The sequence below is a fragment of the Rhinolophus hipposideros genome (assembly GCF_964194185.1).
Source record: "Rhinolophus hipposideros genome assembly, chromosome: 1".
NCBI classification, from domain to species: domain Eukaryota; kingdom Metazoa; phylum Chordata; class Mammalia; order Chiroptera; family Rhinolophidae; genus Rhinolophus; species Rhinolophus hipposideros.
The window spans coordinates 17,555,492-17,580,638 of NC_138047.1; the positions used below are offsets into that span (position 1 = coordinate 17,555,492).

At 35.7% G+C, this 25,147-nt stretch overlaps 1 protein-coding gene across 1 annotated transcript in view; it reads right to left on the reverse strand.

Moving 5' to 3' along the window:
• MALRD1 (MAM and LDL receptor class A domain containing 1) overlaps positions 1-25,147 on the reverse strand; it is a gene marked incomplete at its 5' end in the record, with an annotated part of 573,210 nt that overhangs the window by 527,117 nt on the left and 20,946 nt on the right. The window contains 5 exons of the mRNA XM_081051765.1: positions 1,708-1,854; positions 2,477-2,578; positions 14,210-14,306; positions 21,936-22,097; positions 22,186-22,277. Of these exons, the coding sequence (XP_080907891.1) occupies positions 1,708-1,854; positions 2,477-2,578; positions 14,210-14,306; positions 21,936-22,097; positions 22,186-22,277 (600 nt within the window). The remainder of the gene's footprint in view (positions 1-1,707; positions 1,855-2,476; positions 2,579-14,209; positions 14,307-21,935; positions 22,098-22,185; positions 22,278-25,147) is intronic.

Sequence of the window (25,147 nt, forward strand, 5' to 3'; positions counted from 1 at the left end):
ATTGTGCCAAGGTCCTTCTAGTCCAGAAAGAGAGGAATATAATGAAGCACTTTAGGTTTTGTTAAAAAAAATTAACATTGTTAAATAGTAAATATTAAACATTTTTAACAATGTTCAAAATTTTAAATAGCTACAAATATACAAGGAATACAAATCAAAGCCTCTACACCAGTGAGGGGAAAAAAAATAAAATAAAAGACTAGCAAGCAAACACCTTAATAGTCATCTCACCAACGAATATATACAAATGGCAAATAAGCACATGAAAAGATACTTCATGTCATAGGTTATAAAGGAAATAAAAATTAAAACAACAATAAGATTTCACTACGCATTTATTAGAATGGCCAAAATCCAGAACACTGACAACACCAAATGCTGGTGAGGATGGGAAGCAACAGGAACTCTCATTCATTGCTGGTGGGAATTAAAAATGGTACAGCCGCTTTGGAAGACAGTTTGACGGTTTCTTACAAAAGTAAACATACGTTTACCATACAATCTGGCAATCCTGCTCCCTGGTATTTACCCAAAGGAGCTAAAAATTTACATCCACACAAAAAAACATGCACATGGATGTTTACAGCAGCTTTATTCATAATTGCCAAAACTTGGAAGCAACCATGATGTCCTTTAGTAGGTGAATGAATATACTGTGGTCCATCCAGACAGTGGAATATTGTTCAGCATTAAAAAGAAACGAGCTACCACAAGATTGCCATGGGGATACGAAAGACAATTTGAGGAATATAATCAATAATGTTGTAAAGATTCTGTAGGGTATCCGATGGCCACTTGTCTTATTAGGGAGACCACTTCATGGACGGTGTAGATGCCTGACCACTGCATTGTACACCTGAAGCTGAAGCTGAACAATAATGAATGTCAACTACTATATACTTATATAGTCACAAGATGTGGAGTACAGCATAGGGAATAGTCAGTGGAACTGTAACAGCTATAGATGATGTCAGAGGGGTAGTAGATTGGGGTGGGTTATCACTTTGTGAGGGGTACAAATGTCTATTACATTATTTTGTACACCTGAAACTACTACTACTACTACTACTACTACTACTACTACTACTAATAATAATAATAAAGAAATGAGCTAGTAAGCACATTGAAAGTCATGGAGAAGCCTTAAATGCATATTACTAAGGAGTATCTGAATCTGAAAAGGATACATATGATCTGACTCCGACTATTTGATATTCTAGAAAAGGCACAACTGTGAAGACAGTAAAGTCTACATGAAAGTAGCAAAGGTAGCTATCAATTTTGCTGGAATTAAATTTTAAGTTATGAATTTTAAAAAAGACTAACAATATCCCTTCAAAAAAAAGAGAGAAAAAGTAATGGAGAAGAAAGTACACAGAAATCACAGATTTAATGTTAGAATAAGAGGAAGAAACTCATTGACAATACTGCAGTGATAATTTTTTCTCTTTTCTGTTCCCACAAAAATCTATTATCTTCTGATAACAAAATAATAAAATTTAAAAAATTAACATAGTTAACCTAGCATAATTTTTCCTCTACACTGTTGGAAATATGATTGCTTTCTTCACTTTCAATATCCATGGCATAATAAAATATACCAGAATGTTCATCAAGACCCCTAATTAAATGTCTTCATACTAGTCACAATAAAGCAGAATTCTGAAAATAATACACAAAAGATATTACGTATTTTTAATTACCTACCTTCATCATCACTACTTTGATCCTGCTGAGGTATAGATTCTAATGCAGGAACTTCTCTTGCTTTTGTGCGCGTCCAGGAAATTTGCCCAGCAGACGCTTCTGATGTCCAGTCACAGATATCAAGTTCAAATCCACAGGCCTGACACACTAAAGAGAGGAGAGAAAGACCTCGATGGATAATCACAGTCTCTGACAGTAGCTGCTTGACCATGGTTATATGTTGCAATTATGCTTAAACATATGCACACACCGATTCATGTCTGAAAATGTTGATTCCATAAGCCCTAGAGTGTACCAGCAACTCCAATTTCAAAAGTTCTTCAATTGACTCAGATGGGCACCCTCGCAAATGAGAACCACAGACATAAAGAAAATGAAAAGAACTTTTCATTTTTTTCTTGTACCACTGCTTTGCTTGTGATTTTTTTTTTAATGGCATAATATCTGGCTTTACCTACTTTACGGAATTAAGTTAGTTTAAATCATTGACTATTCATAACCACATTAAAATATTAAAGGATAAATACTGCATATAATTATAAGATGGTCTTTAATGGAATTGTTTCACAAAACAACAATACCTTATTTTCCACCTTTCACATTTTAAGTACACCAAGACTTCCAACAGCACTCCAGCTAAAACTCAGACATAAGTCAACAAAGGTTGGCAAGTGAATATCCCTAATGGTGGTCTGATATTCCTATTAGTGGTCTAGGTCTCATGAATGAAAGCACACCAACAAGCTGGGTGTGTCAGCTTAACACTTACACGTCAATCCTTCATCTCTAGTGTCAAATCTGCAGAGACTTGTATCTGGATGACATACTTCCTGCTTGGTATCCAAAGTTTCTTCATACGGTAAAATGTCATCTGTTAAATTTAAAGATTAGCAAGTCAGATGCAGGTTCAGCTAGAAAGACTCATGTATTTTTTAAAGTATTAACATTTGTTTTACAAAGCACTCTCCACTCAACTCCTCTCTATGGCAGCATCTCCCCTTAAGTAGTAGATCCATGTGAGAGAGAGAGAGAGAGAGAGAGAGAGAGAGAGAGAGAGAGAGAGAGAGAGAGAGAGAGAGAATACATTGACCATGCCAATAGTTCTGGATTTTAATCAGATCTCTGTGGTGACTGCCAGGGCCCCAAACCAAATCTTCCACTTCTCCACAAAAGTAAGTCACATGCCCTAATGTGGAAACTAAGAGCCTATTATTAGAGGGATAATTGTACATGTGTTAAACACTCTTTTACCAAATGGTGTCCTCTTTAACTGGCAGCTGGATGTGCCCTGCAACTATTTTCACTGAAGCCCTCTCAAATGGTGCCTGTTTTTCCCCCTCAAAGTCCTCCCAACAAAGGACTTGAAAGTGGACTAGGTGTCCTTTCTGCCCCCATAGCCATTCCCAGATAATTCTCACTCTCGCTTCCTAAATACCCAAGCTTTGGATCTCTTGACATCAAGGGGTTTCACCAGCTTGTTACAGTCATCTCCAGACACCAGTGCACTAACCCTCAATCCTTGGTGAGCTCTTGGCTTACTGTCACCCTTTGTCATTTCCATATTCACTTTCACCTTGCCTCTTAATTTCTTCTTATTGGTGATCATGAAGGAAAACATTGATGAAAAAGGAACTCCTCTCAGTATTATCATGACTAATGATAACACTTCCTTTATTTTGATTACGAGTGGCCCACTCCCCAACCATCATCCCTATGGTTCCAGTTCACTTCCTCTAGTATTTCAACTGTAACCATTTTTTGACAGCACCAGGCCCTACTAGCTAATGTTACAACAATCTTTCCAATTCCTTTCATCCTCTCATGTCCTCTTTTCCTTTCTTATAGATGTTAGACAATCAGTCATCCCCTGGCCCTTCTATGCTTTCCCATACTCTCAGAGCAAAAATTGATAAGTACAACTCTCCCTACAGTGTAAGTGCCTGTCATTAAGCTTGTGATTGCCTTGGTATCCATTTGAAAGACATCCATCTCCAATAAACACATGGCCACACAAGTGGCTAAAGAATCAGGCTGTTCCCACCCATGAAATTCCCCTTTACAAAGCCCTGGGTGACCTAGATAACTAACTGGTTGCTTTTCCCTTCTCATGCTTTAATATCTGTTATTATTATTACTATTATTATTATTACTATTGTTATTATTTTAATTTACCAATTACGAGTGAACCCATGAAACCTTAGGCCCCCCACCCTCAACTCCAGTAAAGGCAGAACCCCTGATATTCTCTTTCTTTCTCTCCCCTCCTACCCCCGGCCCCCACATGACCTAGGGACCTAGTTGTGTAGGCCTGGGTGTGCCCTATATCCTCTAGGACTTGTGAGTAATGGACCTTGTTTTTTCCAAGTCCCACGATGGTTGTTGATGAAGTGCATCTTGCAGTCATAATAAGAACTGGAAGGGCCCGTCCAGCAATAACATTTACTCAAGGCAGGAAAATGTCTGTGGGGGCTTCAGCAAGTAGTGTGGACCCAGGTGAGTGCCACAGGCATTTCTGGCTGATAGCATCACTGTGAATAGGCTCAGACCTACACAAAACTCTCCACCTATTCCATCCTGCATCTGTGCAGCTGAACATGGATGAAGAGGAGCCCACAATCATGATGACTGAAATGACATATCCCTGACTACTCACTCCACTGCTACGTGACAATCCTACATTTTCCTACTTCTTTCCTTTTCCTCCATTACTAGACAACTTTTCAAAGCCCTTTACCCCCACTCCTTAAACTTCCACCTCCTCTTTCATTTAGCTATTCAACTTTCTTTACACTCTATCATTCTCAGCTAATGATCTTGCTTCACAGTTCATAGGGAAAATCTGAAGGAAACTGCCCAAGTCACGCTATCAATCTACCTACACTGCTGCTCACATGTTTTCACTATTGTAACTGTGGGTCAAGTAACCATACTCTTCTTTAGGCACACTCCTTTTGTCTATACAGAAGATGTATCTCCTCTTGCCTAGTTAAGGAATCATTCCAGAAACTTCCTCCCATCTTTTTTTAGCAACATATTTACATTGGAAAAGCTACAGTATACAAAGTGGTCAAAATTTCAGCCAACTTAATAAAACCTCCTGACCTTACAACACCCTCCAACTAACTTCTCAATGTTCCTCATTTTCTCACTGACCATCCACCAATTCTTATCTTCTCCTCTGCCCCCATTTTCTTTTCTTTTTTTTGTTTACTTTTTCTTTTTTTTTTAAATTTATTGGGGTGACAATTGTTAGTAAATTTACATAGATTTCAGGTGTACAATTCTGTATTATACCATCTATAAATCCCATTGTCTGTTCACCACCCAGAGTCAGTTCTCCTTCCATCACCATATATTTGATCCCCGTTACCCTCATCTCCCACCCCCCAACCCCTTACCCTCTGGTAACCACTAAACTATTGTCTGTGTCTATGAGTTTTTGTTTCTCATTTGTTTGTCTTGTTCTTTTGTTGTTTTTGGTTTTTATACCACATATCAGTGAAATCATATGGTTCTCTGCTTTTTCTGTCTGACTTATTTCGCTTAGCATTATACTTTCAAGATCCATCCATGTTGTCACAGATGTTCCTATATCATCTTTTCTTACCACTGAATAGTATTCCATTGTGTATATGTACCACAACTTCTTTATCCATTCATCTATTGAAGGACATTTTGGTTGTTTCCATGTCTTGACCACCGTAAACAAAGCTGCAATGAACATTGGAGCACATGTGTCTTTATGTATAAATGTTTTCAGAGTTTTTGGGTAGACACCCAGGAGAGGGATTGCTGGGTCATATGGTAATTCAATCCGTAATTTTTTCAGGAACCTCCACACTGCCTTCCATAGAAGTTGCACCAGTCTGCATTCTCACCAACAGTGTATGAGGGTTCCTTTTTCTCCACAGCCTCTCCAACACTTGTTACTATTTGTTTTCTTGATGATAGCCATTCTGACTGGGGTCAGGTGATATCTCATTGTGGTTTTTATTTGCATTTATCTGATGATTAGTGATGTTGAACATTTTTTCATATGTCTATTTGCCATTTGTATGTCCTCTTTGGAGAAATGTCTCTTCAGGTCCTCTGCCCATTTTTCAATTGGGTTGATTGTTTTTTGTTGTTGAGTTTCATGAGTTCCTTACATATTTTGGATATTAGCCCCTTATTGGAGGCACTGTTTGCAAAAATCTTCTCCCATTCAGTTGGTTGCCTCTTTATTTTGTTGATGGTTTCTTTTGCTATGAAGAAGCTTTTAAGTTTCATATTGTCCCATTCGTTTATTTTAGCTTTTACTTCCATTGTCTTTGGAGTCAAATTCATAAAATGCTCTTTGAACCCAAGGTCCATAAGTTTAGTACCTATGTTTTCTTCTATGCAGTTTATTGTGTCAGGTCTTATGCTTAAGTCTTTGATCCATTTTGAATTAATTTTGGTACATGGTGACAGATAGCAGTCCAGTTTCATTCTTTTGCACGTGGCTATCCAATTCTCCCAGCACCATTTATTGAAGAGGCTGTCTTTCCTCCATTGTATGCTTTTAGCTTCTTTGTCAAAAATTATCTGTCCATATTTATGTGGTTTTATTTCTGGGTTCTCAATTCTATTCCATTGGTCTATGTGTCTGTTTTTCTGCCAATACCATGCTGTTTTGATTATTGTAGCCCTGTAGTACAAGCTAAAGTCAGGAAGTGTGATACCTCCAGTATTGTTCTTTTTTCTTAAGAATCTGCCCCCATTTTCTCTTGAATCTGTCCAATAGGTTTTTTTCAAAAATCTTTTAAGGTAAAATTCATATAACATTAAATTCACCATTTTAACCATTTGAAAGTATATAATTCAATGGCTTTTAGTACTTTCACAATGCTGTGCAATCATCACCACTAATTTTAAAACATTTTCATCAGTCACTCCAAAATAAAACCCATACACGTTAACAGTCACTGCCCATTCTCTCCTCCCTCATCTCTCAAGCCTCTAGCAACCATTTATTTGCTTTTTGGTTATACGGATTTGCCCATTCTGGACATTCCATATAAATGGAATTATATAATATGTGGCCTTTTATGTTTGATTTCTTTCACTTAGAATATTTTCAAGATTCCATCATGTTGCAGCATGTATTTGAAGTTTATTCTTTGTTTTTTATCCTACCACTCCACTGAAACTGCATATAACATATGCAGTTGCTAAATCTAGTGTTTAATTTTTCTCCCCAACATACTCGACATATCAGTAATATAGGACATAGTTGATCACTCCTCCTTCTTGAAACATTTTCTTCACTAGATTCTAGTACATAATTTTCTCCTGGTTTTCCTCTTAAATTACTAGCTGTACGTTGTCGACTCCTTTGTGGGTTTTCCCTCATCTCCTCAAGGTCACACTAAGTAACATTAGAGTATCCCAGAGCTCAATCTTCAGATTGCTTGTCCTCCCTATACTCTCCATTTTCTTAGTACCACCTAGTCTCACACCTTTAAAATTTTTCCTAAGTGCCAATGACTCATAAAATTATATCTTTGGCCCAGACCTTTGACAGGACTCCAACATAGAAATCGTGCTGCTAACTTGGTTCCTTCACTTGGATAACTAACAAGCATGTCAGCAGAAATATGTGCAAAATGAAACTTCTGATTTCCTCTGCCCACACTTTCTCCTCCCACATTCTTTCCCATCTTAGTTCATGACAACTGCATCCTTCCCGTTCAGGTAAGAAATCTGGAGACATCTCTGTCTCTCTACCTGAACACACCATCCATCAGCATATCTTTGCTTTATCTGTGAAACACATCAAGAATCGGACTACATCCTACCACTTCCACTAGTATTATCGGTTCTGGTTCAAATGAACAGCATTTTTTCTGGATTGTAGTAATAACTTCTTATTTTGCCTTCTTGTTGCTGCCCTTATCCCATTATGATCTTTAACTGTGTGAGTCAGATCATGTCTCCTTTGCTCAAAACCCCTGCATGGCTTTCTTACCCTTCACCGAGTAAACACAAGAGTCCTTACCATGATCGTCCTCATACAAACCAGGCTTACCGTTTCCTGGACCTGCCAGGATATACATCACTTGCTCCCTCAACAACGTGCCTTTTTGCTCAAAAACTATGATCTTCATGTAACCATGCCTACTTAAAACTTCATCTCACCCTCACCTCTAGCATTTCTTATCTTGGTTTTCCATGTTATTGTTCCCCATAGCACAAATCACCATTTAACATAAAATATTTTTGTTTATTGGTATAATGTCTCTCTCCCTCTGACTAAAATGTAAGTTCCATGAATGCAGGAGTTACTGTTTGTTTTTCCTGCTGTCTCCCCAGTGTCTAGAAATATTCTTGGCATAACGTAGGTGCTCAATATACATGTGTTTAATGAATGGATAAATGACTTATAAACAATTTTTTTTAAATATCATAGACTCTATATAAATTGCTTCCATTTTTTATTTAGAATGAAATTGAAGCAATTGGTTATGAAAGTGATTTATGAATAATATCCATAATCTGGCTTCTCATAATGAAAGCTTACAAATGATGAATATGCAAAGCTGCCTGAATGGAAGATCCACTGAAAATAAAAGCGCATTTGCAGTTAAGGGAGTGTGGGCAATAAATGAAGCTAAGATGGCACAATAACAATTACCATGAAACAATTAAAACTGTAATTTCTCTAGATTCATATCATAGCTACAAATCCTCTCCCTTCTACAGCTACATAATTAAATATTGGTCATAGTCCAATTAAATAGTAATTTTTCACTATTTATACAAGACAAAAAAAAACCCACAAAGTACTATAAACAAGAATAGCAAAATAGTCAACTATAAATTGCATGAATTAAAAATGTAGCTTGTGTCAATTGGTATTAAACATCTTTCACCAGTGTTAACCACTTTTATTACCTCTGGCTCTCAAACTAGAATCTTCAACCATAAAAAACAACGGCATGGGGATGTAAGTTGTCAATCAATCTCCTGGACAGCTCTTTTTTTTTAGTACAATCAATCCCGCAGCTGAAAGTTACTTAAAGATATCAATTATTTATATTTATATTCGTATTTATCTTCCCTCCCCTCACCTTCCTTCTCTCCCATGCTTACACTGCAAAACAATCAAGCTGTAGGAAATTATTTTGAGGGATTTAAATTCCTCCATTAATAGCACATGATCAGCAGGATGAAGCTTTGCCAATGATTTCAAGGTCTCTACACCAATGAGGCCTCATGTCTACAGCCTGCCACCCTTCAAATCTTATCTTGTACAAGCAGGTTATATGAAACTGGCCATACTCTCTCAGATGCTATGGCGAGAAGGAAGTCCCAGTCTCAAGGCCACTGCAGTAAGAGTCATAATTGACATCCACTTTGACTCCAGGGGCGTTAGACAATCTCTTTGTCAATTGTCTTCAGTTAGAAATTAATAATGGATTTCAATGAATAATTATTAGATCTTAAAAGGTAGCTAGAAGTTAGTTAGATTTTTTAAAAGGTAACCAGGTGTTTAGTTATTTAACTGGGTAAAATGTTGTGTCATTCAGATTCTCATTAAGAGATAATTTGTGTGTTTGCAGCCTTTACAAAATTAGACAAAGGCAAAGTCCTGGCAGATTGATCTAAAAATATTCACAGAATGTTCACAGTATCCGGAGTGTGAGCCACAGCATGCAATCTCTTTAAAAATTATAATAAGCATTTATTCAAGAAGCAGTGATTAAGCACATTCTTATTTAGTCACAGCCAGAAACGTTGATTTTTTTTTTTCATATTTGCTACTTTGGTAAAATCTAAAGAGATTCTCCTTTCAACAAATGTACAGAGAATATTTCTATCTTGGGAAGGGCATTAGTTAGAATGATACAGTTTGAAGGTGTGGGTACAGTCTAAAAGATTTCTCTAATACTATAAAAATGATTTACTTTTGTTGTCCAACTTGCAAAATGTTCATAAACCATTAAAATACCTATAAATAATACTTTTATAAAGGAAGTTATTTACATTTCTATGTATTCCAGGGGTGCCAAAAAATATATATACACATGGCTTGTATTCGTCTTTTGCTATTGGTATATATTGAGTATTACAGTTTTAATACAGTTTTTTCCTTTCTTAAAATGTGTATACATTCTTTTGGTACTCTCTGTCCAATGAAGTTACTATTAAAGAAATGCTGTTTCTTTAATAAACATCAGATTATTCAGGTTATCAATTTCTTCTTTAGTGGCTTTCGTTGTTTGTGACTTTCAAAGACTTTGTCCATTTTATATAAATTGTTGAATTCATGTGCAGAGCATTATTTGCAGTATTCCCTTATTTATCTTTTTAATATGTGTAGTGTTAGCCCCTATTTCATTCCTGATATTGGGGATCTGTGTCTTCTCTTTTACTGCTTTAATCAATCCAATTAGAATTTTGTCCATTTTATTTACCTTGTCAGTGAATCAGCTTTTGGTTTCAATAATTTTCTCTATTATTTTACCATTTTCAGTGTTAACATATATTAGCTGTGTTAACATATATTATTTTCCTACTGCTTGACTTAGCTCTAACATGTCCTTTTTCTCCTTTCTTTAGATAGATAGTTAAATTCCTAGGTTGAAACCTTTTTTCTTTCCTAATGAAAAATTTCAATCTATTGATTTTCTTCTAACCACGGCTTTGGCTATATTACACAATTTTTAGTAAGCTATATTTTCATTTTAATTCAGTTCAAAATACTTGGCTATTTTGAAGTATGTTTTATTTACATCTGTGGAATTTCATTTCCAAATAATTATGTATTTCTCAGGTTTATAGCTTAATTTCATTTTGGTCAAAGGATCTATTTCATATTCTTAAATTTTGTTTTGTGGCCTGAGTAGAGTCAGGCCAATCCATATCAGAGACTGAAAAAAAATCAGTGACATTAATCCTGCCTTTACTTAACATTTTTATATTTTGTTTACCATTGATTTTTTTCATTAATTTTGATTTTTAATATATCATATTAAGATGTTATTTAACTCGATTAGTAGACATCTTAGTCTGCTTGGGCTGCCACAACAAAGCACCATAGACTGGGTGGCTTAAACGAGAGAAATGTATTTTCTCACATAAGATTGGAAGTCTGTGACAATCATTTAGCCAATGACATAGCCAAAAGCTCTGTCATTTCCCATTTCTTCCTTTTTCTGCCTTGAATGTGAGATGTACAGAGCTTCTGCTGCAATTTTATGACCACAAGATGACACACATTATGCAGATACCAAAGAAATCCCGTATCCCTTGACTTTAGCAGTATTAGAGCTGAAGAAACTATGCCTTAACTGTCTGTCTCCTCTATTTTCTTAAGTCAACTAAGAAAACATTTGTTTTTATGCATCCAAATGCATTCCTAATTCTATCCTCCATTGGAATAGGATTTTCAGATGGAGATTTCCAGAACACATTGGGTTGGCTCTACCTCCATATCTCGGAATGCTCCACCCATCCTGACCATCCTCACCAGAACTGCATACTCGGAAGACTGAAACCACTGATTCCAGATAGCTGTAACTCTGCCCCAGAGCAGCCACTGCCATGTACAACAATCACATGAGACTAGCATCCCAAATGCTAGTTCTGTTCTTAAACCTGAGATGGGCTGGCTTCACCAAAAGTGCCCTGAGAACCTTATTCATAAAAGGCAGGTCCCATCCTCAGTGATTCCCATCTAGCAGGTCTGGAGTGAAGCCCAGAACCAATAACTCACCCATGTGATTCTGGTTAACTAGCTTCACTCTGCCATGATAGTACTCAAACTTGAGAACCTCATTTGGAAATTGAATGCTACCTAATTTTACTATCTCTCACATTCCTACCATTTACAGAATGCAACTCCATCCAAATGCCAGTCCTATCCCATCATGCTTTATCCTTTTTCTCCATTATTAATCCTCATGCTGCTGTTTTCCTCCCAGAAGTTTAAAGATGCCCTCAATCCTCATTCTATTTAAGAAACAAAATACAAAACTCCCTGTACCCTTACTTTCAAAGAACACAGACCTTATGTGAATACTGGTTTTCTCCATAAGGAGCCCATTTCCTTTGTACCTTTCACAAGGGCTGACATCCTTCCAATGCCCCATAAAACACAATGCCTAAACTTCAAGCTGCCATTCTTCGAACTCCCCACTTTTGCTTCTACACAACGATTTATTTGTCCACGTGTAAAAGCATCTTGGCTCACAACATCCAACTTATTGTCCTGTGTCATCCACACAGGTCGACTTTCCATACTCATTGAAGACTTACATTTTGGATTTCAAAGTCTTCTTCTCTAGCCCCAAATCTTGTGATGTTGAATAAAATTAATATCCATGTTAAATGAAAGGCCTAGCCGATAATATTGCTTTAAAATTCATGCTCCATTTTCAGTAAACTTAATTTCCACTCCACCTCAAAAACAGTATAGTTATAACATTATCTAGAACAAATGTCTTAAAAATTATAGGCTCCAATATTTTTCTATTTGATGACAACTTTTCCTAGAATGTCCAACTTTCTGATGCTCTCACTCTCATTACCAATTTTTAACTTCTATAATGATTTTATAGAGCTCTTTTAAGATCCGGCATTTGTCTTTTGAAATTTATTATGGCTCATCAACATTGGCCATTGACCCAGTATATGGTTCATGGGTAATTAGGGAAACGGATTTGGTTCCCAGAGCCAAAGATGGAGAGAAAGCTCATATCTGAAGTGATAGTAGAGTCCTATTGCAGGCCATCTCAATTCCCAAGCACATCCCCAGGATACTCCCGTGTAAATTTCTCATACAAACAGTTTGAATGGCAGCAGCCAGTTCCTAAATTTCTGACAGTTTGGAAAGTCCAGCCAATGGCTGATCTCATTGCCATAGTCTCCTTTGCAGGTGATTAGCTAGACTGGCCCATCAATAGGATGAGTTCAAAATCGTTTTGTTTGGCAGACTCCAATTTCTGCAGAAACCATAAAACTGAAATTTGTAAAAACACAGATAAAGTGATGAGGCTTACGGACTAGATGTCTCATTAAAAATCACTCTGGACCCAGGAATACCATGCAGGGTAATAGAAGAGGTATTATTAGGGGATATTTTAATAACACAGTAGTCAATAGAGTCTGCTTTGCCTGGAGTTAACCATGTATTCTATACTGATATATTGCATCCCTTCTGAAAAGTCTAATAAAATGTTATCTTCTTTTAGTGAAAAGGCATTGAGGTTTTACTTCAATTATTTGCTTCTAGGAATGGGTGGGGGTTCCCGTCTGTCCTCTTGAAGTTCTCCATTTCAATTTATCATATGGCGATTTCTTACCTAATATATACCGAGCACTGATAATACAAAGATTAAAAACTTTTATATGTTCAAGTGTTAGAAGGGGCTGTTATCAGAGCCTATAAAACCCTGTCTTGGTCTGGATACTGGGAGGTACATACCTGTAAGCTCTTATCATACCAGCAGGTGAGGTGTGTTGTTTAAAATCCAGGCACAATACAGACACCCTTTATCAAGATTCCTTTTTCTGGTCTCTCTTAAGTAGACCAACCCATCTCTTCTGTTCTTAAAACATTATTTACTACAACTACCCTATCTTTCCACAAATTAGAACTTGGAATCCTCTCTACAAAATAACTATCTTCATTCTGATATAGCATACTACAGTATAATAAAATTTAAAAAGGAAAAATATCTATCAACTATATTATATATATATATACATATATATATGCTATATATATATCAATGTAGGATAACAGAAGAGATACTATTAGGGGAGATTTTAATAACATATATATACATATATATGTTTTTAATTTTATATATATTTTTATATATATAAATATATATATATATATATATATATATATATATATATATATATATTTCTTGCTTATTAGACTAAATTAATTTTACCTAACCAAATTATAATTTTAACATTGAATTTTTCTATTGAGAACAACATGAATGGGGAATTAAATATTATTCAGTTAATACAATTAAGGGATCACTATGGATAGTTTTTTAGGTGTGATATATGTGGTACATTGATCTAGTTTGTTCAGTCTAAGTAGAAAATAGAGTATAATGTAATATCTCTCTCCATTTGTGTCTTTCAATGGAATCATTAGGTCAACGCTGCAAGAATTCAATTTCAAGTCTATAGGAGACAGGTTTCTTCCAGCTTCCTAAAAGGCACAGAGTTCTTTTGGCAAGTTTTAATAAGTCAGTGTAAACATTACTACAAGGTTTCAAAACTGAGACTAAATTATCTCCTTCAGCTCTTTATAGCATCGGGGAGTCAGTGAAAAATAGCCTTTCTTCACCTCTAGCATAGATTTAGTCATTGTTTTACAATGTATCAGCACAATGGAAATGGCCCACTCTAAAACATCAGACAAAAATAAAGATCAGATCAAAATTATTACAAAGTTTAAATTGCACCGAATTTATTACACATAATAAGAAACAAAATGAGAAAAAGTTCTTACCATGTGCAGGCAAGCAGCCTGAACTGAAAGATACATCATCAATAGCTATGACTTCATCCTGTTCATGAGTTGAAATCATTTGACCTTGAAGCACAACCTGCACAAACAAAACAAAAATTCAAAGCACAGAACCTCACAGTCTCACAATCTTAAGGCAGGGAGCCTACAAATAAGAAATATGCCACTTCTTAGAAGCACTTGGGTGACCATGCCAATTACAAGTAGAAAGAGATCAAAGCGTATGCACACTCTCAAGGACAGGAAAATGGACATCATTCTGTATCTCACATGTCTACCGTAGGTTAGGTAATATGTTTGTGAAATGAAGCAATATTCACCTGGTTTCTGCCCTTTAATCAACTTCTGTGTTTGATTTCCATGTGTTCATACTATTTAGGATTTACCAGCTTTTCCACCCAGGCTCCATCTTGATCTCTGGTTCTTGGTAATTTGCAACTTTGCCCCATTTCCACCTCTGGTTCTCAAAATTTTTAGTCACAGTCTTTTCTTGGCTATCCTTGTGCTTTCCTCCTGCTCATTTTCTGCTGTGATCTAAACACAGCTTGAGACATTGAAAGGACATGGTCATTCAGTGACTTGCTGATAAAATGACTGAATGTTAGATTGAGATGTGAAGCCAGTCCAAGTCTGCACCAAGAGAAAATACTGAGGTACAATAAATCTAAGAAACTTACAGCAATAGAAACTAGGTGTGTCAGTGGAGACTGTTATCCCACCCTAACTAATGAATACCATTGATGTTGGAGGCTTAATTCATGGATACATTAAATTTGTGTTCATCGTTCAGCCTTGTTTATAATATAAACATTTTATTATTTCAAAATGTCAGCACTGCTTTTTAGCTTAACGGTTGGTCTACATGCAATCAGCCCTACACAGATCGTTTTGCTGCATTCCCTTTGGTTCTTGTACAATGTGACATTTGATGCATTTCTTTTGAAACCAGACACTATCTGCTGGTTTATTAAAAATATGATGAGAAACATCCACAATCTATCAAGCAACTTGCCCATATGTAGCCCTAAGAAAGTCATGTTTTCTTTACATAAAACAGAATAACTGCGTGGCTACTTACAAAGCAGGACCATGACAGAAAGGTCTATCAAAGATTGTTGCATAGGGATGGTGTCTTACGAGGGCAGTATAGCAGAGTGATTAAAGCGTATATTTGGAACCAGACTTCTGGGGTTCAGATCCCAACTACACCACTTAACAGCAACAGGACCTTGGAGAAGTACCTTAACATCTCTGTACCTCAGTTTTCTTCTTTGTAAATGGTACTGATAAAAATAATGTTCTTACCTATATGACAAGACTTATGCAAGACATTATTACATATACAACAGCACTTGTTATATAGTGGGTATTAAATAAGTATTAGCTATTATTATAACATAGTTATTAAAATGTTTAAGCTACTATATGAATAGTGTGGTTATAGAAAAAAATCTCTTCATTACAGACTAACAATTTATTTTTGAAAGCCTTTACACATAGATATAGTCTCCAGTTCTTGCTGAGCTAAGCATACAAACACCTGTAGTAGTCATATTAAAAGAGACAAGTAGAAATAAGTGTGAACTAAGCACCAGGCTGTTCTATTTTTCTCCACAGTCTCTCCCCAAACCCATTCATCCTCAGGGTTTCAACTGTCACTCAGGTGGATGAAATACAAATTTACATCACAAATGTCAACCTTTCTCCTGAACTCTCCTTCTGTATCTCCACAGCTTGCTGGGCATTTTCACTCAGGTGACCTGAAGTCACTTCTAATTCATAATGTTCTTTCCCCTCAAACTGGACCTTTCACCTGACCCTCATTCTATGACAGTGGTACCAGAACACCACCACTCTTGAATGCTCAAAACTTCACATTGACCTTTGGAACCATTTTCTCCTCCAGTCTCATGTCCAATCAGTCAAAATCTATTAAGCCTCTCTTCTTTCCATTCCTATTTCCAGTCCTGTATCTTCACATCTTATCTAATAAAGTAAATTAAATTTAAACTACCTTTTTATCTTCAGTTCTCTCCTCATCAGAGTTTATAATACATGCATTTATTGATTTCAGTAAATTATTTTTAACCTGGTATAACTGAAGAAAAGTTAGTGTGAAAATTGTCTGTCATTTGAGCCCACTGGTTCAGCAAAAGGAAATGTTTTTTCTTAGAGAAAGAACTATTTCTCTAAGTGTAGGGAAATTTACTAATGGGTCTTCATAGCTAAGAAACACAAGATCCATCAGGCGTAACAAGAATGTCTAGTTAAATGTATTTAAACAGAAAAGATTTTCCAGGGACTTTGGTTGGAATTGTGAAAAGAGGGATGGGTTGAATCAACTAAAGAAAGGGGAACCCCCAAGATGATTTTCAAACACCAGGTCCTGTGGTCAGAGGCTGTCTTGGTGTATCATAGTTGAATTTCTTAGGAAAGGGATGTCTAACATCCCTTGTTTTCTCCAAAACTTGGGCAAATATTTTTTTTCCTCCAAACAACCAACTCATTTTAACTGTATTAGAGGAAATAATCAAAGAGTAACAAAGTAGCAAGATAAAAGCAGATCATTGAGATTATGGAGTTAGGAGTTGGAAACATCACAGAAGTCAGGTACGGTCTTCTCTGATTCCACAGTAAACATGAGACAAATTCATTTCACCCCAAACATTGTAAGATAGAAGATGGCCTCTGACGAGAGTTAACGGGTCAGTACTCAAGCCACTTGATTTAAATCTTAGATGAAACTGTCAGTAGGTGAATCATAATAGGAACCCATGTGGGTTCCACTAATAATTACATGAACAGAAACTCTCGTAATGATTTTTACTGTGTTAGTTTTCTTAATTAGTACTATAAATTCAATATTATTTCCCAAGCAAACATGTGAAACACAAAAAGATGACTAATCTTTTCCCCATCATGTGTTCACACAGTAAGTATTCTTGAATTAAAAGGTAAAAATGCCTCAGATTATGATTTTGAAAAGTTGGAGAGTAGGCTGTTTTTAACAACTGATAACTTAGCTACATGAGGAACTTATCTTTTGTCCTTATTAATGAAGTTTATTGTTTCTGAATAGGAAGCTGCTGAAAATTCTCTGGCATTTCTAAATGGACTATCAAGGAAATAACAGGTAAATAATAGCACATTATAAATGCTTCAGTACCTCTTCAAAATTCAGGCACTGACTGCTCATTTAGCTTAAGAATCCAAACATCCAACTTGGAAACCATAGTCAGTGATACACTTAGTGATATGGTGTTCATTTCTTCCTACCCATAAAACCAATACATGGGCTCCCTTCAAGAACAAGAACAGAAACAGTAGGGGAGTGAAATGAGAGAAGGTTTCACTTGAACTTGGGACTAAATGTCTCCTATATGTTTGGACTGTTTTAGTCTTTGCCTCTTTTAGGACAATAGCACAATTAGTTGCTAATGTTGGCAATTTTGAAAAATGTGATTGCAGTTCATCAGCACAATGCAATGGATAATAATGTTGTGTCATCCAGTACTGCAGACTAAAGTATATTTAATGAGTCTCATCCAACAGATTGGACCAAATCTGGGGATTGGGTTTTTTGTCTATATTTTCTAAATTCTTATAATGCTTTAAGATGATTAAAAAAAATGATCATGGCTCAGTGACTAAAAGACTGAGATCTGAAATCAAACTATCCTAGGTTTTAATCTAGTTGTAATTTAGTACCTATTCCACTGTTTACAGCTCATAATCCTCATGTGAATAATGGTTCTACTGCAAAGCTTTGCCAAGAAGGGTCAATAGGGTAGTATACACAAAGGACAAAAAGCAGTTTCGTATACATAGTAAGTACTCAACAAGTGGTAGCTGGTATTATTCCTCAAACATCTCCAGAAACTTTCTGAAACGTGGCCATCTTTGTTGACTAAATGCATAAACACCATTCCTTGTGTCTGCAGCAGTATTCCCTCAGAAATTAACATGCTTCAATTTTACTAAGGGATGGATGCACTACTTTACAGATGAAGGTGATAAAGACCCCACAATCCAGCGGCTTTCTCAGAAGCCTATGCAAAGCCAAGGTCCAGCTGGGAATATTATCTCCTCTTTGGATATTTCTAAAGGAAACACGAATGGCTTTAAAACTATCAGAGGTCAGCATGGAGGGGAAAATGCAAAAAAACAGAATAATTCTCAGAGGCTTGTAAATTGATGAGGCAGCAGATATTGTCTGGAGATGCTGATTACAAAATGCCCTCAAATGAGCCACTTGCTAAAGCTTTTCAGGAACTAGCTGCTCGATGGTAGCAGGCAGTATTACAAGTACAGCTCATCTCTGTGGCTCAGCTAAACAAAAGCCCGTGAACATCTGCTCACTTGCTGACAAGATGGAACTAAAGCGTACCTGCAATCATAAAGATAGATGTAGCCCAAGGGTCCCCAAAGAGTTGTGTCATTTCCTAATTTTTGCAAAGCCTTTAAGGTAGAAGCACTGTTTTCTTATCAGCAATAACGTACTTTGGGAAACAAATTTATATACTGCATATGTACCTGCCTTGGTTGAAGCCACTGCTGCATTTTAAAGCATTCAAATGAATAACCCCACTGCCTCAGCGATAACTGAATTGCCTTGGAGATGATATATTTGGGAGTTTTCAGTTTTACATTCAGCTACTACACATCTTTAATCATCAACCCATACAATATGCCATTTGGGAATGGACCACAGAGAAAAACAAGAAAGGTATTTTAAAATACCTTTTTAACCTACAAGATCCAGCAGGTTCCAGCACTGCCCAATATTCAAATCTCTGTTGAGCTACTAGTAAAGACCCTGACCTAAGGATAGAGACAGGTAGACATAAAAAGATAGTTCAAGACTTTTTCTTTAACCATCTACTCTGTTTCAAAGTTGGAACAGATGTATAAATCCTGATAAAGTTTATACAGAGACAAGATTTCCAACTCAGTCACTGAAATTTATGCAAGCATGCAAACAGAAGGGACTTCAAGTTCATCTTTCAGCTTCTAGTCAATATGACTCAGTCCCCTCTGTTTCATTGCTTTTGTTGTCATTGAGATAACACAGCGGAACACAGGGGAGTCAGAAGGGAAGTGTAAGAAATAAACTAGAACTCTTAGCAATTAATGGCCCCTGAACATCCACAACAAATTAGATGCATTATTGGTGTCAGAATTTTCATTCTGCAGGTCACGCCCCACCAACGCCAGGAAAACAGTGTGTCTCACCCCCAAGCCTGTCAAATATCTTCTCTTTGAAAACTATGTATCAAATGAGGGGTTAATATCCCAAATATGTAAGGAACTCATACAACTCAATAGCAAAAAATCAAGTTAAATCGGCAGAGGACCTTAACAGACATTCTTCCAAAGAAGACATACAAAAGGCCAACAGGTACATGAAAAAATGCTCAACATCACTCTTCATCAGGACAATGAACATCAAAACCACAATGAGGTATAGTTCGCACATGTTAGAATGGTGATTACCAAAAAGAGAAGAGATAATGTGTTGGCAAAGATGTGAAGAAAAGGGAACCCTTGTGTCCTGTTGATGGAGATATAAACTGTCACAGCCATGGAAAACAGTATGGAGGTTCCTCAAAAAATTAAAAACAGAACTAACCACTTTATGACCCAGCATTGAATATATTCCCACTTCTGGATATATATTTAATAGACATGAAATCACTACCTCAAAAAGATACCTACACTCCAATATCTGCAGCATTACTCACAATAGCTAGGACATGGAAACAGCCCTATCAGCAAAGGTCAATCGATAGATGAATGGATAAGAAAATGTCATGTTTACATAAAGAGGAATAATTCAGGGGGGAAACAATATTGTCATTTATGACAACATGGATGGAACTTGAGGGTATTATGCTAAGTGAAATAAGTCAGACAGAGAAAGGCAAATAATATGATCTCATTTACATGTGCAATCCAAAAAAGCCAAACTCATAAAAACAAAAAGCCAAATGGTAGTTGCCAGGAGTGGTGGTGTGAGAAAAACGGGAAAATGTTTGTCCAAGGGTACAAACTTCGCACTCTAAGATGAACAAGTCCTGGCTATCTAATAGGAGGCATGGTGAATATAGCTAATAATACTGTGTAACATACTAGAAAGTTGCTAAGAAAGATCTTAAGTGTTTTCAACACACACACACACAACAAACACAGCTATAATTATGTTAGGTGAAGGTTGTGTCAACCAACTTTATTGTGCTAATCATTCCACAATATACATATACATGACTGAAATCATCACATTCTACATCTTAAAAGTAGACAATGTTATATGTCACTTATATCAATAGGGCAGTGGAGAAAATATCTCTTAATATGGTGCTGGGAACATTCCCTGAATCCCACTTAGTGCATTGCAAGTGCCCCAAGTGGGTCTTTGTTAAATAAATGACTCAGTAACTCACAGGAAGACTTAAATGTCTCTTGGCTTAAGATACCCTCCCGACACACACCAAGGTAGAGTGCAAAGGCTCAAAGGACAGAACTGTGTTTACAATCATACAATCCCACTGAAGTTGTATTGTCTAGGTGTCATTCAACCATCTACTGAAGGATTCTCTTTTATCTTCTCTGGATCCCCATTTACTTTACAAAAGCCTGAAAATTCCAAACTAGAGTGATTTTATGATAGATCAATGAAGAAAATGGGCCATTTTTATATCTTATTTATAATTCAATTTTTATAATAGAGATCTTCATCTTTCTTCTATCTTTTCTCTTAGCCACTCAAAATAACTAAAGTTAAAATTCAATCCAATTCAAGTCCTATATTTAAGCAAGTGCTAAATTCATCACATAGCAGATTATTTTGTACTCCATATCAAAATTATTAAATGTATTATATTATGCTATTCTAATGATAGATAATAAAGGAAACATTTTTGGGCTAAATTGGCTCACAAATCAGGTTTAAAAAGCAAATTCATTCAGAATAAAATGCTTAAGATCCCCTTTTTAATTGGAAAATTTTGCTTGGCTGTACCAAATGTTAAAATATGCAACACTTTTCCAAGAAACCCTGTAATAATCATCAGATTGTAATTTCTACCATACATAAGTTTTATTAGGCTGCACACATATGTTTATCTTTTACAGGCTTGCTTTGGCTTTAATTCCCAAAATTATTTTGGAAAATAAAGGCTGAACTGAATAATTTGAGTTTAACCATGAAATGAATATGACAATTATTCCACTTCAACAGCATTTGGAATTAGAATTTAAATCAAATAGTCTATTTCCTCATCACCCAACATAACCCCATTCTCTCAAAAGCGTGAAAAAAGTCCGAAAGGGAAGTGATTGCTAAGAATAAGAAATGAAAAGAAAGAAGAGTTTGGAATATTAAGAGAAACAGACAAACAAAAAAAATGGAGGGGATTCAAGAAGTTGAGAAGAGAATTAGAAAGTCATATTTTACTGATATATCAATATATCTTAATATATATCAACTTCGGGTTTCATACATAAATTTGAAACCTTTTTGAAGTGTCTTTTAGGGTGACTGGCCATCCTAATTTCGTTGGACTGTTTGGTCTCAGCACTTGAAAGTACAGGCGCATCACTTAGTCCTCAGCCAACGGGGACAGTCGTCCCACTTTTAATTTGCCTGGTTTTAAAGGTCTGTATCTCCTTTTTCCTTAAAAGACATAGTTAGAAAGTACAGCACGCCTACCTGAAATCTCTGGGAGCACTCGATTCTGATGACGTGTCTCTCCCACTGATTTTGGGGCCCAGCTGTGTTTTGCCATAAATGCCGAATAGGACCACCACAGGTAGTTTGAAGACTGGCCGTTAATTTGCCACTCACATGGCTGGAGAAGTAATAAAATGTAATCTGTGAAAAACAATCAATGCCCAAACAATTATACTAAAGAAGTTCCTAAATGTGAAAAATATTTAAAATGCCGCGTGCTTTCAAATACCTGACAAGCATGTTCGTTATTTGTCGGAAGAAAAACTCTGCTTCTTAATGTTGAAGTAGAATCCTCTTTGGAGATCATTGAGAGGAAGTGGGCTGTTAGAAACAAGAGTCGGCATGTCAGATTCAGAGCAATCACTGGTAAACTTATTTTATACACCAGGCAGTAAATCAGGCCTATATCCATATAGGATCAATATCTTTTGTTTAAACAATGAAACATTGATCCATCCCACTCGCTTTTGCAAATGGTCTGGCTGATATTTTACTTCATTATATTACCCATTGAAATAACTAGTTGTGATTATATTCCCTATAACACTATTATGGGCTACTGTCCATGACCTAATTTATCTCATATAACATAGAAATTTATAATCCTATAAATATATTATCCATGGAAATCATTATCCTAAGACTGCCCACCAAACTAAGCAATTCAATAGAGAATTCAAACACATCACTGTTTGCTGTGATTTTCTCCAGAAAGAATTGGAGCCAATAGTCCCAGCTTTTTTCAGGATTATAGAAAACAATACTGAGCCCTGCTACTCTCCAATATGACACAGTACAGACAACTCCGATGAACGGTTACTGTTTAAAACCCTGTAAAATAAATGTGGAATATTCCCTAGTTGACCAGGCTAAAGTGTATAATCTGGGAACCATTATTTTTTGCTACGCTATTTGGTGTGCTGCTATGTGCCAAAAGGAATGAAAAAAATGATGATGATTATGATGCTATATTTACCTAACTGATTTAGTGGTATTTTAAAACTAGATTGGAAATCAAATTTCATTGTCGCATCATTGAGAGACTCAATAGTAAAATTAAGAAATCTCAAAGACTTTTCTTTCCTATGTCTATTCCAAAATTGTATCACAATTAAGCAGAAAACAATGGCATTAACGATTACTTGTAGATACAGTCAGACACATAAATGAAATCCTGGCAATAGCAGAAAATTGTTCTGAGAATTAACTCCCTGGGATAATTATATGACCATAATTTAGATGAAGAGCTGGTATCATGGTGATACAAGTGGACTATCATTACTTTGCTCCTACTTCATATTCAGCAGGTAAAGCAAATGTTAAGGAAGTGAATAAGTAAGTAAGCATAAAGAGCCATATGGATATATTGTTTTAGGTTTAAATAACATTATTAGCAATACAAATGGCTATAGTGTCCAATAGGCCCTAAATTATTGTTTATAAATGTCTGCTACTAAAAAGCATTCGTGAATATACAAGAAAAATTACTTGCATCTGTCAAGGAAATTAATTCAGTTATCATGTTTATTTTTTTTTAAATAAAAATATCAAAAATCAAATTTGACACTTTATGCCATTAAATTATAAAATAGCATCTGCAATAAAATAACAAATTATTTAAATATTTAAGCAGGGTATTTTATAAATATAAATTACGACATTTGGTATATGTTACAACACTAAATTATTCTGTATTTTGTCAGAAATTAAACAAAGGTTAATCTTCTGGTTATCATAAAAAGCAAAGTTTTAAATTCAGATACAGCTTGAGAGCCTTTGACATTTGTTCTAGTGATAAAATTTCTTTCCATGAGCAAAAAGAAAAATCTGTTCAAAATGAACCCAATAATATGTTTGCTACCTTTAATTCCAACTTAGTGACAATAGCAAGCATTTTTTTTCAAATGCATATCCAATTTTACCTTGCTCCCTATAGTATGAGTATAGGATTTCTGTCAGAGATGAAAATGTTCCTTAGAGAAGAATATCATCTTATAGAAAGTTCTCTGGTATTCCATAGGACTTTAGTGATCATGTCAATGAGTATAAAGGAAAGCAGCAGATCCTTGGTAGCATAAGTTTTCCCCACATGCCCATTCCCTCTCTGATACCCCTCTCCTACTACTGGCTCTAAACATCAATAAGAAACTTACGAGTGTTCTCTCTACTCACCCCTCTTTCTCCTTAGAGGAGCCTAGTAATATCACACACATACATACACACACATCATTGTCATTATCATATGTCTCCTATTAATCTCTAATATAGTCATTTGTTTGTTTATATGATTCACAAATTCCTATTTTATGCCTATATCCATAAAGTCAACTGCCAAGCATGTCTTTAAAACATATTTAAAATAATCTTGTGATAAAATGTTAATTATTAAAATGACAAAATAACGTAAACAACATGATTTCATTTATAATTTTAAATATTGATGTTAGAGGGCTTTTAAAAATATTTTTTTCTCAGTTGCTGGGTATGTGTTGGAGTAAAATCCCAACATGAACCAAGATTGATGACCAAAACAGGAAGTATATAAAAAAAACAAAAACAAAAAACAATGAATTGAGTTTTGCAACTAAATCCAATAATGTTGGCAGTGAATTCTACCAACTTTGACCCTCAGCAAAGGTAAGGTAGAATTTTCAGTCTGGCTTTCTTCAACTATTGATAGGCAGCCTTGCGTTTCCTCCATTTCCCAAGTTCTAAGTGATTAATGGGGATGATTGTGAGCAGGAAACGCATAAATCCTATTGTATGTTATAGAGTAACTAATTCACTCAAGGAACTAAAAAAATTGAGTATGTTAACAGTGAGATAATATTAGTTCTCAAGAACGTTTCTCAAAAAATCAGGCTGTAAGAATGGATCACCATGACAAGGTCCTAGGCCTGAAGCAAAGGTTAAAATGTCAAAACTTTGGAAAGGGAAAGTGTGGTCATCTGAGAAAGAAATATAACTCATTTCAGATAACAGAGAGGACATAACAGTCTTAGATACAAACTCCTTTTCTCTATTGATATAGGGAATATTAATAAAGACATAGAAATTATAATTATCAATAACTAATCATTATATTTGGTTCTTATAATTGTTAAAAATCAAAATTATAATTCAGTGTTGATGGGCACACAATATATAAATATGTAATTTGTGGCAGTAACAGCATAAAGGCAGGGAGAATT